The sequence below is a fragment of the Sander vitreus genome, chromosome 8, assembly GCF_031162955.1.
Source record: "Sander vitreus isolate 19-12246 chromosome 8, sanVit1, whole genome shotgun sequence".
Classification (NCBI taxonomy): Eukaryota; Metazoa; Chordata; class Actinopteri; order Perciformes; family Percidae; genus Sander; species Sander vitreus.
This window is the reverse complement of record NC_135862.1, coordinates 8214899-8234892: the sequence shown is the minus strand read 5'-3', so window position 1 is coordinate 8234892 and position 19994 is coordinate 8214899. Positions and strand designations below refer to the sequence as shown.

The 19994-nt window shown below is 39.3% G+C and overlaps 1 protein-coding gene across 1 annotated transcript; it reads right to left on the bottom strand.

Moving 5' to 3' along the window:
- Positions 1 to 4291: 4291 nt before the first annotated feature.
- On the bottom strand, positions 4292 to 16540 carry LOC144521487 (creatine kinase U-type, mitochondrial-like). The gene is made up of 9 exons (XM_078256033.1): positions 16306 to 16540; positions 14091 to 14289; positions 13339 to 13434; positions 13013 to 13234; positions 12027 to 12112; positions 9661 to 9784; positions 8619 to 8753; positions 7969 to 8094; positions 4292 to 5133 (listed from the first exon to the last, which is right to left on the bottom strand). Exons 1-9 carry the CDS (start codon positions 16452 to 16454, stop codon positions 5020 to 5022), a joined length of 1251 nt encoding a protein of 416 aa, XP_078112159.1. The 5' UTR covers positions 16455 to 16540; the 3' UTR covers positions 4292 to 5019.
- Positions 16541 to 19994: the final 3454 nt, after the last annotated feature.

Sequence of the window (19994 nt, the reverse complement as noted above, 5' to 3'; positions counted from 1 at the left end):
AAAAATGAGAATTTAAGACATAAATAAGATGATTAAGATAATGACAAAAAAAAGCACAAAATGTGTCTATTATGATTAAGGATGATGATTGATGATTAATGGATTTTCACCTATGTGTGCAATTGTCAGTTGTTTTTTGCACTAGTTAAGTAAAATATTAACTAAGGTAAGCCCAGTACCATTACTTAATCTTGAGGCCCTGTGTTATAGAGGTGCCCTGTTTCTAAAATCTAGTTTTAATACCATTATCCTTTTAGTTTGTATTGTGCTCACATGGTGCATCTTCCTAAATAAAGTTGTGATTAATCAGAATTATTACAAAGTAACTGATACACAGAAGATAAAGAGGTCATGTGTTCTGAACCTGGAGGCAACAGAGTGCATACTCAATGCACTGAATGTGGGAGGACGGAGGGGAGGCAACAGTTCTTGCCCTGGGGTCCACTAACAGGTTCATCTGGCTGTGATTAGGAGACAACTATGTAGGTGGCCAGCTTTATAAAATTCCTTTGTGGTATCCAATTTAAAACAATAATGTGCAATAAATATATCTATCTTAAATTAATATAATGTCAAGAGCCTCTGATGACTTTTATGACTCTTGTGATTGTTTGTATTAGTTATTTGTTGATTGTGGTTGTCTGGTCTAATTGGTGTTGTTTTGTTTGCTGGTTAGTTGTCTGACTATGAATGTTTCTTGATCTCAACCTCAACAATACAAAATGATTAAATATCAGTTTAAATCTGCTCTGGTAGACATTGTCTGACTTTCAAAACAAAGCCCCTTAAGCAGATTTCATTATCATTCTTATTACAGACAAAAACAAGCTTCATATTCATTAACAATGTCACATACAGTACGTGCTAAATATTTTCCTTCTTCATAATGCTGCAGTTATATTATTGGTCCAGCAGAGGGAGCTCTCTGACAGCACAGAGTGCTCCTCAATCACTATACTCTGTTCTCTATGGTATCGAGACTATCTCTCCACTGTTACATATTCCATATGTACGGGGATGATCCAGTGGTGTAGTCTACGTGATACGCAGGTATACGCACTAAGAAAGCTCCAGGATTTCCATATACCCACTTAAAATGTCCAATGACACGCAACAAAATACTTTCCATTATATTTTTGAAATATTTTTCTTTGCATAGGCTAAATAAAGGTATATTTCCACCGTAAATTGGTGCAATAAAGTGTATCCAAATGCAGAAAATGAAGTTGTTGATGCTCAAAACTTCCCTGGGGGAGGACACCCAGACCCCCCACTATAATATGCCCCCCCTTCCCCAAAGGCAGATTCTGGCCCATGTATATAGGCCAATATATATACAGTAGCCTACAGCAGGAGCGTCGGACTGGGTGGAAAAAGGGGACTGAGTACCCAGGGCCCTCATGTGAGGAGGGCCCAAAAAGATGCTAGAATGAATAGCTGTGGATGTGGGGAGGGGCCAATAGAAAATGCCTTTCTACAGGGCCCAGAATTTTGTGCTACGCCCCTGACCTACAGTATACATACTACAATACATTTGACTACACCACTGGGATGATCCCCCTGAGGTCAGGTAAGTGGATACTTCTTCAAGACACACCGGCTTGCCCGGCCACGCCCTATGCTATTTCCTATAAAGCACCTGTGCTGGCGTGGAATCACTGATAGTTTGATCGGAACCGTCTCCGAGCGGCCTACAGCTGGAGAGATAGTCTCTTCACTCAGGGAACCAAGGTTACAACGTAACCGAGCGTTCATAGTCAGGTATGTTATAACAAACATATATTCCATCACTGTTACACAAGTCATACAACACCTCCGTAGGTTCTTTTAGGTTTTTACTTATAGAGTTTGGGACTCTCACTAATCCTATTTTAGTTAGTATTTTACAATATTACAATTACTATCACAAGCTGTAGATTTACATGCTACTCTGATGTCCAGTGAGATGTCCCAAAACCGAAAGTAACAAGTCTGATGCTTGCAAAATCCAAATATCCCTATGTAACCTGTCTAAGTGTCTTTCAGCAGTGTTTCCTTTAAAGCTTAGGCCTTCATCATCTTTTCATCAGAATCATGTTTTTTTCTCTTCAAACTGCAGTTGTAGTGTGAATGTGTAAATGTTAGTGTTTTCAACTCTGACATTCACCCATATAACTTCAAATTACATTGCCTTTTTGAGGCGGATAGTTAGAGACTAGTAGTGAAAATCTTGAACATATAAGGGATATAAAAAGCAATGAAATCAGGAGGACTAAAAATTTAAGTTTTAAACAACTCAAAATCTCTATTGTGCCACATTTGTTTTATAAAGACAGAACCCTTGCCACTGCTCAAATAGCTGTCTGATGTTATTGTATGTAAAGAATATAATAAATAAGATGTCAATAATAAACAATGCTCTCCACTCATTCAGATAAGATAAAGGAAAAGAGACAAATCAGATAAGATTGTTCAAGAAAAATATAGTATTTGATCATATAGTAAATTATAAAATATTTATATTATAAAAAGTATTATAGTCTTTATAATACATTGTGCATTCAGTAGGTATTATTTGCCTGCCCTGTTAAACAAGAAAACCCCATTCTGCAATGCTTGGGTAAAAAATTAACATGATTATTTAAGCACTAATGGACTCATGACTTTCAAATAAAGGTCCACTGTTTCCATCTAAAATGTGTGTCCTTTCATTATTATTATTATAAACCTTGCTTCCTAAACAGACAAGTTTCTTTTAGCAACACCTCATAAGCCCCGTCATCTCCATGCTGCCTGCCGAGCCGTGCTAATCCAGAGCTCTTTCTTCCAGACCAGCCACCGTTTACTGTAAACTCACAGCTGATATGGGAATGGCAAAATTAGATGGAAATCATTTAGGGACCAAATGAGGTTAGAGGCTTGAGTTGTGTTTTCAAGACATTTAATGTCAGTGGAGCTGCGAACAGTATTGCACTGCACAGCATTTTGTAAAACATCTGTACGCCCAAAGGCATCTCAGCATATCGCCTTTACACCTTACACTTAATACTGTAAAGCCTTTTTTTATTATCATTTAATCAACATTTTATCGCAAAGTCTGTTAGTTACAGTATTGACGTCACTGTTCAATCACCATTTTATCTCAGGAACCTGTTTCATGTGTGTGGCTGTGCACTCTGCTGCACTCTTCTGCACTGTAGAGATTTGTCTTTCTGTTTCCCCCACAAAGCCCCTTCCCTCTCAAATCAAAGCCCCCATTGCCTCTGTGAAGTGGTTGCCACAGCAACCCGCTTGCTCCTCAGCCACATCTAGAACGAGGAGGAGGAGAGAAGTCTGCAGCATTATGCTGGTGACATGCTCCGAGTACTGTGAGCGATTGAGAGGGAGGGAGGAGGAGGATGTATTCAGGACATTAGAACCGTCCTCCAAATCCTTGAAGTGAGAGAAACAGAACACCAACACTTGACATCTCAGCTGCGTCTTGTCCGAACACTGAACGCCTTGTTGTCCTGTCAGCGTCCAGACCAAAACACTGGGGAAATTGTTGCCTTTTTCATCACTGGAGACAATAAAAATCTATTCATTCTGCAAGAGACAAAGCACTTGTTACATACTCCCTGAACTGCAGAGAACGTCTTTGCACTCACCTTTAAACAAAAGACGGACACATATTTGGGTTCATATTCACTTTTGAAGGCACACAGTTAATTTCGCACATTTCCCGCCATGGTTGTATACTGGGTGTTTGCACTATACTACATGTTCACAGTTAGATTTAATAGTAATTCATCATGGAGCTTAAATGATAAGCCTGGCAATATTCTATATTTTTGTTTACATCAACATCCCATGAAAATACATAAAAATAACAATGTGTTCTATCTTTCAATACTTTCTCAGTGCACTGTGACACTCAGCCCCCAAACCACTGGTTCCTACTAAAGACATTTAAAAACAGGTCACAAATTTAAAAATATATAGAATATTACCTGCCTTGTGCTTTAACTGGTGCACAGACAAGACTGCCTTTGCAGTATAAGTGAGGGGCCTAAAATGTTTAATAAAGTCAGGAAAAGTCTTGGCTCTGTGCGAAAACAAGAACCCTGACTAAACATTGTCACATGACACTATGCAACCACGCTGATTGCAACCATGCACCTCAAGCTTGGTTACCATGGTTACTTAAAGCTTGGGCTTTATGCTCTGGCAAAATCCTCTTGGATACCAAAGAATGACGTCTGGCTCATGTAGAAGAAGGGGAAAAAAAGCAGCGCTCTATCAACAAATGACAGACAGAGAAACTGCTGTTAAATAGATGATTTCTTTAATAAAAGACATTACAGTGCAACATTTCATGGTGAGCTGGAATGATATTGCTTCAGGAGCTTACAGTACAGAACCAAGCCCGGCCAGTGTGTTATAACATTACATTTTGACACCAGTGTGTCAACAAACCTCTGGAGAACACGAGTATCTTCAATCTTACACTGTGAATCTACATCCAAATCTACTCAAAATGGTGAAAAGAAACTGTGTACACACAATCCATGATGGAAAGTAGAGCACAAATGGATGGACAATACAAGCACCAGATAATAGGGATGATCAATCAACACACAGGAATGAGGGGAAGAGTATATAGGACATGCGGTGGGAGGGGACAGAGGCAAGGTAAAGCCAGGTTCGGTGGGCTTTGGTTACAACAGCCTACAGTTTGTGCATCCTTGATTAATCTTGATTTAAGTTTGCTGCCATCAGAGCTAGGTTTAAATTTGAGTTTAATATAGAAACCCATCTGAAACACACTAAAGCCCAATGCAGTATGCTGGGACTCTGGTTTGGTTTAGCCAGATAGCTGCGTATAATATATGTAGATTATATTATAGAGAGGTATACTATGGGACAGGGAGAGGTGGTTAGATAAGTAGTGGAAATAAATGAGGCAATGACATAGATATTTATAATATCTATGGGCACCGAGCAAGGGGTTTGTGCATGTGTGTGCCCAGAGGTTTGTTGGCTGGGGTCAGGGATCAGCGTCTACTTGAAATACTTAAGGGGTGGCGGCACCTTGATGTCCTGGCCTTTCTCCAGTTTCTTCTCACACTCGATTAGGTAGTTGACGCCATCAATCACTGTCTGCACCAGCTGGACCTGAGGGAGAGACGCATCACATTTTAGTGCTTTTATCTATTTTTGCATAGAAAATGATCAGCAAGCCTATCGGACTCAAATTATTATTGAAAGCAGTATATATATATATATATATATATATATATAGTATTTTGATGTCTTAAAATATGGAGGTTATCTTTCAAATATTTTATTTACCGTCTTTTAGCTCTAATTAAAGGTGCTGTAGGTAGGATTGTGAAGATCCAGGACTTAGCCAAAAAATTTGAACATCGACAACTTCTCAGTCCCCTCCCCCTCTTTCTGCTAAAGACCAAAACAGTCTCCTAAGCCCCTCCCCCCACAAGGGAGAATGTTAATTGATCCCCCCCACCCCCCAGATTGGTGCATCTGAACAGGGAGCGGTGGATTTTTGCAAATCTCATTACAGGTTGTAGGTGGTGCCAGAGGAGCCAGATTTTTTTTAGCTATTACTTGCTTCATGCAGTTCTACTCGAACATAGGGTCAGTTTCAGCAAATATGACAGAAAGTTAGTTTTATAAGTCTTACCTACTGCACCTTTAAGGGTACGGATAGCAGAGCTAGAGTAACTACAGACACAGAGCGGTCTCAGACCTAACATCTGCAAACCCCTCTCTACCAAAGCGTAGCCATTACAGACACCACCAAATATAAACACAAGCATTCTGCACTCTTAACTGAGCTGTGAGACAGCTTCAACTAGAGGCCAATAACCTTTTTAAGGAATGCCTTCTCCAAACTATAGTCAAAAGCAAAACCCACCTCCAAAACAGACTTGCCTGCAGCTCTCATTTACAACATTTGGTGTGTTAGCTGTAAGGTTTATAAACTATAGTTGCACAGTTTGAATATAGAAGGCAGAACCCCAGGATGTTTTGTACTCACAGAGAAACATCAAATCTTTCAAGTCTTTAACTAACATTTTTTCCACATCCAGATTTAGATACTATTCAGATAATGCAACATGTTGAAAGGTATACTATGCATGATTTTCCTAAAAAACAATGGATAGACTCATACAAAAGTAATCCCTCTCAATCATCACTTATGACCCATTAGAAGTGTGTGGCGGTGTCTGTATCTGCAGGGACCCTGCCCTCTACCTGTATTTTCTTTGTTTCTTCTTATTATGCTGTTAATTTAAAGTTTATGGACATCAGCAAAAAGCATTTGGGCTCCATGTGAGTTTGCACGCCCCCCAGTTGAAAACAGGGGGGTGCGCAGGGTGCGGGGGCCTGTTCACATCCCCAAATTGAGCCTCTCTCTTTCTCTCTGGCTCATTGAGCAGGACCAACTTCGAATGCCGTGTGTCCACAAACACCATTGAACAAATCCTGCACAGTATACTTTTAATGTGTTTGATGCAGACAATACTAAACCTTAGAACCAAGTGGCCTGAGATAGGCTGTACATTGTGCTTTTGAGAATCACATTTACTAAGTAGTTTAATTTAAGCTGAATACTGAGTTAAACTCAGACATTTTGAAAGCCTTTTTTCCTATGTTTTCCCAGAAATTTAAGATTTTTGTTTTGCACATCCAGGATACTGTCTTTGCTCTGATTGGAAACTTCTTATTGTTCTCCTGCACTTTGCTCCAGCTGTCCCTTCCTCCATCTATTTACTTGTTGACTCCACCCTCAGAGTGCTCCTCTCATCAGTCTGAATGATGGAGGACCAAACAGCAGTGAGCAGCCCACGCTCTCAAAAAACAGAAGTGGATATTGGAGTCAGACGGCCATAATGCTCCACTTATCTTCCAACTCTTAAACCTCTTTATGTCACAGTCCTGGATTTATTTTTGCACAGATGCAATGGGCAGTCTATGTTCAGTCAATCACAAAGATCTTCAAGTTATGGAACAGTAAGAAAATTAGAATTAAATTAATTGAGAGCTAATCAGTACACTGCACTCCACCCAGAAACAGCGAAGAGCCATCTCCTCTCTCTGTGTAATCAGAATAAATTAAGCGACCACACGTTCACAACAATAGAGAACAGCTCCATTGTAAAGTATGACTCCGTCAGGCGTAACAACATGGACAAGTACATCATAAAGACAAACTACATGTACAGTCTGGACAAGAACACTCCTCTCTTCTTCCTCTCCTGTCCGCTCCTCTATTCTTCCTCTCACTCCTCTCCTCTTGCAATTGTGGAAAACAGCTTTAGCAACAACCGTCTGTCCGTTTTGTGACATAATTGAGTTGCTATTTTGTGCTCCACAAAATCCAACTTGTTATCACAAAAAAAATGTTTGGCAATGGTCCAGTTGCTGTCTCCAAGGTGACATGGTAAATGCTACACTGATAACACTGTGACGCAATAACTATTCATTTTGAATTTGTTTATACAGGGAGGATTTACTGAGCAATGGTCCCGCAAAGTCCTAGCTTATATATGTGTCCACACGTTCACCCACTACAGTCATGCAACACGAAAAGTCTTTCAGTCTTTTCTATTAAAAACCCTCCAATATCCTATCTCCTACCAGCGCCACTCCTTCTCTTTCCCCTTCCTCAGCACATAGCTACATAGCTACGGCTACCCAATTTGTGATTTGAAGAATTACAAAATGCGGATATACACTACAGTGCGCTGATTATCGACTATGCACGGGAAACCTCTGTGACTTCCCTGGCCTAATATTGTTCATGGTGGCGGTGCAAATATATAGGCTAATATCATAATTTATGATATTAGCCTATATTTAAACATTTTTTTAAGCTCATGTCTCATGTGGCCCCTAAAGGCCCGTGCGTTAAGGCGCCATTGCTCACAGTCTTTGTCTTCACTCAGCCACCATCTCTGTGCATTTCTACAGATGTTTCCCTACCTCAGACAGTCCCAGGCGGTCCAGGTTGGAGATGTCGAACACTCCGCCCACAGCAGCGGTGTCCACACCACCGGTCCCTCGCTTCTGCAGACGCAGGTTGTTCAGGATTGTATTGAGGCGGGGATCCTTGGGGTAGGCGGAGAGGAGTTATTCTACTTTCAAAGCACTTTAATCACCATATTGTGAAATGATTACTTTATTTACATGCAGACCTTTTGAGCTCACATCCACCAACATTTAATTAATAACCTTATGAACAGCTCATTTTCGGGTGAACATGACCAATAAAACCTCTGACAATGTTATTTGGCAGTTTTAATTGTTGCACATCATTTTTAAAGTTTAATAAAAACAAATGCAATAAAATAATAACTTATTTGGCATTTTGTAATAGCCCTACACAGTACAAATATTATAGTTGAAGTAAAATATTCATATGAAGTAATTTATTCATTAAGAACACAAGATCATTTAGTTTTTTTGAGGCCTCAGCTTTTATAATTTAATACTTTGATGTTTTCCAGGCCATGCAGACACTCTTGGTTTTCAATGTGTGACACACAAATAGAATAGTGGCACAAAAGATCCCCCATTATCTACTCAAGCATGAGTATCAAATTATTTTCTTTCTATCACAACTATTGTGTTACCTTGCTCAGCCTTGGCAGTTTGACGTGAACCCCGGCCCTGAGCCCTGTGCCCAGGTTGGAGGGGCAGGTGAGGATGTAACCGAGCTTCTCACTCCACATGAACTCCCAGCCTCTCTCCTGGATCAGACGCTCCACCTTAGAGAGATAGAATCAGTCGCAACACAATGAGTGTGTGTTTCAATCATACAATCTCTGACCTCTGGTAGATGGATGTGATGATGATTTTGGTTTGATGGTTATGTACATACTGTTCAAATTGTTAGTGGCTGTTTTCATTTTTCAGTGCTGACAAGTTAAGAATGGAGAGCTGTTGACTTGTAGGACTGTTGAATGAACTCTGGTGGGAGTGGACTGGCACACACACTGGCATACTGTTGGAGTTTAAATGGCGCTCGTGTAGCACTGTTTTTTGTCACACCCTCAGTGCAACAGTGCAGCACCAGATGTTGCATGTCTTGTCCTTTTTCTCGAATGGGAAACTTGGACAGCTTAGATAAATAATTTATGTTTGCACGGCCGTGATTGGACAGTGTGTTTTTGTGCATCTGTCTACAGGCTTTATTTTCATGACAGGGCAAAGACTATACAAGTAGTTTTTTTTGCTTTTGCAAGCATACACTAGATGCTTTTACACTGTATTAATGCCCTCCCCTTTGGCTGATGAAATCCCTACAGCCATCTGATGACAGCAGGATAGATATGTCCGTTACAGCTGCCAACGTAAAGATGCTCTGCCCAAGTGCACAATGGTCTACTGTGATCCAGTAACTTGGTTAAATCACCCACAACTGACACAAGGCTGCTGCAAAATAACCACCCAAGTGTATGTGCTTCTGTGCACATCAAACTGGTTGGTGGTAATTCACTGTAGTCCTTGTTTATATGACATCCTGAGATGACATGGAAACATGGTGCATCCAGATCATAGTGAAAAATCTGAAGACCGTCAAAGTTCAGTCTCCTCTTTGTCATTCCTATCCATAGTCTCTCTCTCATCTCAACATCTTAAACAATCCACACACGTATACAAGCACAGCCTTACCTCCTTGAGGCCTTTGCAGAACCTCTCAAAGACTCTCTTCATGTTCCCTCCCTTCTCCATAGAGATGACCCTGGTGTGATCCTCCTCATTGATCCAAATCAGGAATGTCTTGTCATTGTTGTGCCTGCACAGAGAGAAGTTATATTACATTTGAGTTATATAGTACTGATCGCAGTGGATAAGGGTTATTTGTCCTCTGTGTTTGCCCCATCATAGCTATCAAGATAGCAGTGGACAGACACAATGCAGCACCCAGGGAGGGGTCATTTATTCTGATGCAGTAACCAGTAAACAGTTGAACACAGAGCTGATATACCTTTTTTATCCATACCTTATAACCATGTCTTTATTTCTTACATGATCAACAACTTCAATTATATTTACTGATTCCAAATACGAATATACAGTATGTCATACATAAATCAATATTTGAATCATTTTTCCCAGACTGAATCAATAGATACGTGGTATTTTGGAAGCATATTGGCAGAAAGTGTGTAGGATAAGTTAATAAGTAGAGATTGGTGATGGGTTTTCTCTATTAAGGGAGCCATATCACATTAGTGAGTAGAGAGAAGGCCATTAAACATCAGTCACTGAGGAGAATGCTTGTTTTTGCCACACGTCACTGACTGTTGTGTTTCTCAGAGTGGTCTGCAAGGCTGCACTGTGCTTACAGGGCTTTGTAATGTCCGTCGAATTGATTTATGACATACTTAAAAGAAAGTAGACATCTTAGAAAACATAACGTAAAGTTAAGTCTGTCGGATGGAAACCTCACAACTCATGAACAGTTTGTCAGCAATAGAGAAAAGCTTACAAGAAAGGTATGCTTTTCTCTGACATTGTTATTGAAAATCTATCTTTAGCCACACTAGTGATGGGGCTCTATGAATAGTGATGTCAGTAGGTTTGTTTGTACATTAGAACTAGCACATGGCTTGAATGGTACAGGCATTCATGGTATAAATCCAAATGACAACATTCCTGACTTTTTATCTATTGCCCTTAGCAGGTAAAAAAAAAATCACTTGCCGTACACAAATAACCTCCCATTGAGATTAAGATCTCGTTTTCTATGGAGACTTGAGTACACATAAATGTACTTAGGGAAGAGTCAGATAGCATGATACTTCAAAGGCGACTGACCGAATTCCCATGAGTTTTGCTCTAAATATTAATGGCATTATAATTAAAAATCTGTAAAGTAAAGTACTGTAAAGTACAGTGACATTTGCTGAACACATTCATGCTCCCCAGGGGAAGCATGGATCTTGATGGCCCTATACACACCTATACACTGTCACTACAAAGGCTTTTAGTCCAAACTGACCTCCTTAATATTGTTGGAGATTTAATAAGGTAATAGATAGGTTACGGAGACAGCAGGGTGGAGAGAGGAAAAGAGAGAGGGAAAGAGAAAGCTGCCAGTGGACTGGAAAAAAGAGATGACGGAGGGATGAAGTGAAGGTGAATTATTAAGGAGAGGAGAGGCTGATACGGCTGGCAGAGGGAGAGAGGAGGGAGGCTGGTGATTGATTTTGTCTGGCTGATGCTTTGCATTTGGCTATTCCTGGGCACAAGCTGAAACTCAGGGCTGAGGGAGCATTGTCCGCATTGCTCATACACCTCCACCACAGCTCAGCAATGGGGAAATGATATTACCGGAGCAACCATGCCAACTCAGAAATTAATTGTAAAGTTGGTAAGATGCCTGTAAAGTTAAATATTAGGGGACATTCAATTAAGCATTTAAAAGATTGGCCTGATTCTGGACAGAGGGAAGATTACAGTTTTGAGATTGTTTGTATGACCTACTGCCAGTTTCCAGCAATGGAGGAAAACGTTCATACAAATCCTAGCGAATCAAACTGATTGTTAATTTGTCAAGATACCACAATTAACCCCCTAAAATAAATTAATGACAATCCCAAAAATCTGATAAAAACTGGCAAAAAATACCCTCTGTCCAAGATTACTGAGTGTGTTGTTCCAGTATATATATATATATATATATATATATATATACACACATAATGGTTATATGGATGACCTACACCACCTTAAAGAAATGATGTAGAGAGTGAGGATGCCAAAGAGAATCTGATGGAGGGCTGAACATAAATGGTGCAAAACCAACCTACAAGTTGACTTAGTATATAAACATATTCTATAGGTATCATGAATAAATGAAATCAGTAAGTCAGTCAGCAGACAATCAGCAAGTGCCAAAACTGATCAATTCTATCAAATCAATTAGGTTTTCCATTACATTTAAAATAATATTACCCTTGTCTTGTCTTGCCTTGAATAAAGAAGTTTGCTCAATCAGCCAGAAAGTTGTATCATCAGGTTTTATCACTTACCATATACCACGGGCATCTGGCCAATCACGGGCCATGCCTGCACATGTCAGGAGGGGTGACACAGGCTTGTCAAACAGGAAGTGGTCCTATTGTAAATACAGAGAAAAGACATTTTATACTCAAAGTGCCAACAATGGCTAACTTGGATTGGACAGTATTGTCACAGGGAGACAGAAAAAATGAGGGTGTGAGACTTGAGAATTCAATAATCTGGTCAATCTTTCTCATTGTGGGTAGGAGAAAAATGCCATGGCAGGCTCGACTCAAACCCATTTCTGATAACAAGATAAAATTGTCTACTCCTTATTTTGTTTCCTCTGCTAAAACTTGTGGCAAGTTTCAACCACATCCACAGTAGACTCAACATCTTTACCATGAGTGTATATGTTTTAACGTAAGTAACCTCATTGGGAATCAGATCCGTACACTAGGCATTACTATCACTTTGCACTTGGCAGGTGCTTTGTGTATTTTACGATTCAAAAAGTGATCTAGCACGGTCCACAGATCATGTACAACCACTGCTGCTACTGTATTAAAATGACTGATTATAAGAAGGATATGTGAAGTTTAGACAATTGTTCGCAACAGAGTTGAGGGACGTGAAATAAAAAAAATAAACTGTTCTGGTGTTATAGTTTACTAGAATTTTAGTTCTAAATGTGATGAAACTGTGAAAAGATTCTGTTTCTACAAAAACAAATAAGCATGAAATAGCCATGTTTGGAACATTACCCAATAATATATATATATATATATATATATATATATATATATATATATATATATATATATATATGTATTGAGCACATTTTTTCTTGCATTCACACTGCATACAGTGTATGATTTTTGTGAGTCCCTTTAATAAACGTGACCTCTGTCTGAAATCTAAACAAACTGGAATTGTTAAATGACTGCAAGTCAAAAGTGGTACCTCAATAATGTATAACATCTTCCTATGCATACAGCACCACTGTATCACTCACATCAATGAGCTGTTGCTGCTCCTCGTCTGTCATCTGGGTGAGACTGAAGTACTTCCCGGCCAGGTCATCCTTCAGGCCGGCGAGGGCTTCCACCACCACCCTCTCCACCTCCCTGCGCTCTGCCCGGGTGCAGGCGGGAGGCAGGCTCAGCCCACGGATACTGCGGCCCGTTCTCACCCTGGACGACAGCACATAATTTGCGTCAAAGTTGCCCGAATGGATCTGAAACAAAGGCAGGTAGGGAAATATTTCTACATATATTTCGCACATTGCTGATTTGAGTTCTCTGACAAGATGAAGCTCTGTATTGACATTGAGAGTATTACCTTGCTGGAGTCCAGGTCGGTGGGGTGCTTCATGGTGCAGGGGTCGTAGCCATTGTGCCTTTCTTTGATGACAGGGTTCAGCAGGTCTGCAAATACCTGAGACAGACCCACAATTTAGGAATATAAAAATACAGGACATTTATGGATTAATCATTTATGTGCTAAAATCTGGACATAATATGATGTGACATCGGACATTATCCCAACAGGCAAAGGGTGTTTCTGGACCACAAGACTGTCCAGCAGAATCAGATCATTTATGTCATTTATAATAGATTATCAGTGTGTACTGAACTATAACACTACCACTGAATGGTGGCTCCCGATTCATATCAGATAAAAAAAAAAAAAACATACTGACAGGAAGAAGTCCGAGATATTTTTGGGGCCTCTAAAGGAAGTACTAGATTAAAATGGAAATATAGTTAGACCCTCACTATAGATAGACTGACACATCCCAAAAGAGGTGTCCTGGCCTAAAACTGTGCTGTAATACTCCTTCCTACTACAAGACACATTTCAAAATCATTTCTGATGATTAAAGTGGTTTCACGTCTCTAGAAATTGTCTTAATAGTAAAAACAAGTTGGGTTAGACAATTTCTTAAGTCATACCAATACCAATTTCCAGTACTTTGAAATACTATGTAATTTTCTGCAGAGTGGACTTTGTCAATGTTGTCCTTGCCACTGCAAAGTGAGGAGCTTGCATGTGTGTATTTGTGTGCTTGAAAAAGTACAATGATATCTGACCTCGTAAGACTCCTCGTCTCCAGCCACCATACCAACAGTCTTGATGAACGGGTGCCCAGGGTTGTCCACGCCTGTCTGAATGGCCTGGTCCAGCGTATACCCGTTGGGAGTGGCCTTATCACACAGCTTGGCATAGATGGCAGGTGTCAGGTGACTGGCCATGCAGTTGTTGTGCTTGCGCAAGTCAGGGTACTCCGCACTGCACAAATACAAATTCAAGATAACATAATGCTGCATTGATATTTAAGAAAAAAAAGCAGTGTGGCCACAGGTTAACCATGGAGCTGTGCCATTGGAGCAGGTGCGGAGTGAGTGACTCACTCAAGGACACTTCCAAATGGCACGTACAGTACAGGTAACTGGGGTTTAAACCTGTGACCTAATGGCTATGGGACAACCTGCTGCAAAACGTGTCTACTAACTGTATTATAGTTGAGGATAATAATGTATGATATGCTGGGACATTGTGAATAATAATTAAAGCTAAATGATATATGTTGAAGACAACGCCTCATGGCTCAAGACTGAAAAATGGCAAATTGACAGAAAGAACAGCTAGTGCACAGTGTTTCATATATGATAACAAACGTAACATAAGTGCCATTAATTTGATGCAGATGGAGAAGAAAGCCTTTACATTTACATTGTTTCAATAAAATAATGCTGCTGAATTAACACAAGGCTAATGACTAATTCACCTCTATCTGTTATTAATTATTTAGGTCTTTGGACAAGCTAGTATGGAAACAAAAAGAACCTGCTGTCAAAGACTGGTGGCTTTTATTCAAACAAAATACTTTCTGGATGGACTGAGACTAAAATTGCAAAAGCAGCACAGACTAAGTAGCTCATGGGTTCCTGTTTCCTGCTGTCTGTCAAAAGATAAGGAAGGCTATGTTATTTAAATTTAAAATTATACAAAACCTGTATTTAATAATTGCTCCCCGAACAATGTGACAAAATACCAAGCATCACTGATGATGATAATAAAGGTATCCAACATTTTTGTCACAGAGAAACTTGGCTTGGTATAATTCTACCTTTCCTAGTCTACTACACAAAGGCACAAATTCCCCTTTCCTCCACAACAATGAGTTGAGAAGGCGGTTAATGTTATCAGTGCTTGCCTTGCACAAACTGCTATTACGATGTTCCTATTTTTCTTATTATTATCCATTTTTGGGGCATTTTATGCCTTTATTAGATAGCACCAGTAGAGGGATGGCAGGAAATGAAGGAGAGATGCAACAAAAGCTGCAGCCTACGGTCGGCGTCCCAACACCTAAGCCATGGGGGCAGTGCATTACAACCTTTTCAGAGCCAGGAAAACAAGGGTGGCCGCAGACACAAAATGTGGGTCCAGATTCAGATCAGTATCATACCACTGAATATGCTCCAATAATATGTGCACATTGTACAATATGCATTGGTATCTGTTCTTATTGCAGGATTTAATAATACCGGCAAGCTTCCTATTCAGGGTCCCTGGGCACATTTGTCCAAAAGGAATGATTGATAAAACCATGAAGTCCACAGTTTTTGTTAGCCTTACCTTTCCTCTAACATTACACAACTTTTAAAGATTCATAATTAATAAGAGTTGGGCCGCTATCCGGCTGGCAGGATTCAGGGTATGATGTTAGATTACGATTATGTCTGTTAATTGTGGCTTGATAAGAAAAAGCCATCAAAGACTGTGTTACAGGGTATCCTGTTGCACTGCTTATTCACCATGCCACTGAAACACAACTGAGATGACCTCAGACCAACGGAGAGCGATGGCTGAGCCCACATGCTAATCTCCAAACCAATGTCAACACCTTTACAGGCAGCGGAGAAATGTAACTCTACATTTACTCAAGTAGCCTACCCCCCGCCCCTCCCCCTCCAAATAAATCACAATACAAATCCTATTATATTGAACAAGAGACGTAATGGCAGCAAAGGTGTTGTTTAAAGTGACTGTTTTTAGTAGTGTCCTTAAAGGCATCTATATGGGTCGGGGTGGTAAAATTGTTAACTGTAGCTAAACAAGGTTACTTTGATGTTTCACACCCCGCCTTTTTTCATTAACTCTTTACTGTAGAACATACTTATGCTTAATTTACGTCGATGACATGACATTATAACTAAATAGGACTTCTTAATTAATGAACATAATGACATACATGGTGTTTTTAAAGCCATTTCACACACACCGGCGGGGTACCGTTACCTGGCGGGGTAGCTCCTGCGCACAGGCACTCCTCCAGCACTGACATGATCCCGGTGCAGTAGAAATCCAGCCGTTACAGAACCCCCCACCAACGACAGGATCTGGATTTTTCGTTTGGAGGACAGGATTCTTGAGAAGCTGCTTGCCATTTTTTTTTGTTTTCTGCAGGGAGGGAGCGACAGGTGGACGGGAGCGTCGGTGATGAAGCGCCTCTGATGGAATGAAAGCAGGGAGGAGAAGGTTTAACCGGAGCGACGTAAAGATGGACGGAGAAACACAGAACGAGACCGGAAATGTAGTTCTAGCTTCAAAATAAAAGTGTAAAATGTACACAATTCCCAGTGTCTGCCACACTCAGACTCTCTCATCACTCCCTCTCCATTCACTCTCTGTTGGCTTTATTTATATTCTTTGCAATAATACACCTATATTAGGCTAAACTAGACTACTATTCATACATTGATATTCAATGTTATACTGCTATGCTAGACATTATAGTATATATATATATATATATATATATATATATATATATATATATATATATACTATACTATATATAGTCTAGCATAGCTATATATAATATATATATATATATATATATATATATATATATATATATATATATATATATATATATATATATATATATTAGCACTACTATTATATTGCACCTGTACTATATCTTATGTTATGGTTATGTTAATATGTTATACTGTCTTACCACATCATATACTAGATTGTATTTCTGGTGTACACTGTTTACATATATATTCTAGACTCGCTGCTAATAATAGGAGTGATAATAACATGTCCCTTCACCTCGTCCCTTGTCCACCACCAACTTGTCACTTTAACATATCCCTTACCTCGTAACCGTAGACTGCATAGCTCGTAACTTGTCTTTAATTGCTCTGAAATAGTTCATTTACTTTTACTCGTTTGCTAGTTGTATATACCGTTTATATATTTATTTTATTAATTCTTATTTATTATTTTATTTTGTACTTGTACTTCTCTATCTTTACTCATTTCTGTCTTGTGCTGCTGCAACACCTGGATGTCTCCTGTGGGGATCAATAAAGAACCATCTTATCTTATCTTACTTGTAGCCTACTTTACTTGAGTATTACATTGGGATACATAAAGTTTTATCTTATCTTCCATTCTCGTTTGTGTACTTTATTCTATTCCAGAGGTAAATTCTATTCTGCACTACATTTAATTGCCAACTACTTATTCATATGATCATCTTATAAAATATGAGAAATTGCTATTACATTTGTTCCACCTTGGCAGCTGCAGGATTAAGATGTTTACAGTTAAATGCATTAGTAAGAATAATCCAAGAATATATTATATAAAAGTAACAACAACACTGTGTGTATGCATGTGAAAGGAAAGGAAGTCACATATCTTATTTTGGCTATCTTGACAGTGGTGGTGAAGTGCGTGGTGTGAATACTAAAGGACAGTGAATGGGGCTGCAGCACTGAAGGGTTTCACATCACGATGCCTGGGCTCCCTCACAGCCCAAAACAAGTAATGCAGTCACGCCTTTCCTTTTCCCACACAGACGAGGATAAGTGAGCTTTTTCTGCATTAAAACTTATCACAAGGTTAATCTAGTCATACCATAAAAACAGCTGCAACTTCCTCATAACGATGCGTCACGGCTGCTTTGAGTTTACTTAAGGGGAAATTACTGGTACTCGGGTTTCTTTGTCTAATGATACAAGTGCATATCACTAAAGGTAACATTGACCTCCACGAAACCTTTAGCAATAACATCAATATTTTTAGAAAAGATCTGGTACCATATTTTTGTGAAATGATTCTTGATAATAAAGTTTTTTTTTTTTAAATAGTTAAGATGTACCGAAGCAATAAGTAAAGAAAACCCGACAACACCTTCAACTCAAAGCTTGGCATCACAGACCTCAGATCAGTTTTCCACTTCTAGACTGTGACCTCATCTGACTTATCCAGACTTTTCTTTCACGTTTGGTGCATAGTGTTTATGCATGTCGATATGTGAACTTTCCCAGCTGCATGGTAATATCAAGATTTAATGTACCTTATTTTTGTCAAAACAACTCATAATTTCAAATATTTTGGAAGGAGTCAGTAATAGGATCTGTGCACTGTGCAGTTACAGGCCTGCATGTCCACTTTACAATGTCCCCTTACAGTCTCTAGTTTCCAGACAGAGGCCATACTGTTTCATATTCAGGGCCTGAGCTCCTTATAGAGGATAATTTAGTAATCTGTGGATTAAAGAGGAAAGTTCACATTGCATTTCTGCAGGACATGGAATTTGTTTGCAACACAGCAGGATGTATTTGAACAAATAATGTAGGACTCTGCTAAAATTCAACCACCCACCTGCATGATCAAAGAAAAATATATGATAGTAAGTGTTACTGGGAAAAAAAACTGCTGTGGTGAATTTACAGCGCCTATAAAATGAATTCACTTAACCTGGACTTGCTTTATTATAAAAACTGGGGAATGTAATAAAAAAATGTACATTGATAAACATAAGTAACCTTTCTACCTCTATTTAAATACTAATATAAATCACATGTATTGATAGCAAAAGTATTTACACCCTTTACTATAACCCAAATCATATTTGTGAAGTAAATTGCAACATAATGACTCACCCATGTGTAATCAGGGTGTGACAAATGATAAGGGTCAAATACACTGTACTTGGAAACTGATATACTAAATATCATTCAGAATACAGTAAGGTCCACCTTAACACTAGTGGGGGAGGCCATTAAGAGGCCTGTGGCCCCAACATCCACACCATGAACTTGGGATTAGCAGCTTCATGCTATGTAAAAGGTCCTGGAAGTCTTCTAGAAGTACACTAAAGTACAAAACAACAATTTTAATGCAATGTGGAGAAATCAAGTCAGAGTACACACCATAATATGAAAACATAAACATCATTTGTGGCAGGATTTGAAAGCTGCTGTTCAGTGACTAAAGGCCCCAACATCACAGAGTTTGAGGCGTTTTGTAAGAGTGGGGTAAAAGTATCTAAGTACTGAAAGTACTCATTTTGCCACATGTCCCATTTCAGAATTTAAGCTTATTGCACTTATGCGTTTGTAGTACTATATTTCCTCAAGACATCAAGATATTCTATTTTTCACACTTGTAGAGGAACCCACTGCCCACTGTCACACCCAATCTGGGTTCAATCCGAGCTTGCATTAAGAAAATTACTTCAATTTATTTTTCATTGGTATCTGTTCTTATTGCAGGATTTAATAATACCGGCAAGCTTCCTGTTCAGGGTCCCTGGGCACATTTGTCCAAAAGGAACGATTGATAAAACCATGAAGTCCACAGTTTTTGTTACACAACTTTTAAAGATTCATAATTAATAAGAGTTGGGCCGCTATCCGGCTGGCAGGATTCAGGGTATGATGTTAGATTACGATTATGTCTGTTAATTGTGGCTTGATAAGAAAAAGCCATCAAAGACTGTGTTACAGAGTATCCTGTTGCACTGCTTATTCACCAAGCCACTGAAACACAACTGAGATGACCTCAGACCAACGGAGAGCGATGGCTGAGCCCACATGCTAATCTCCAAACCAAAGTCAACACCTTTACAGTCAGCGGAGAAATGTAACTCTACATTTACTCAATGTGAGTCACTCACCATTTTA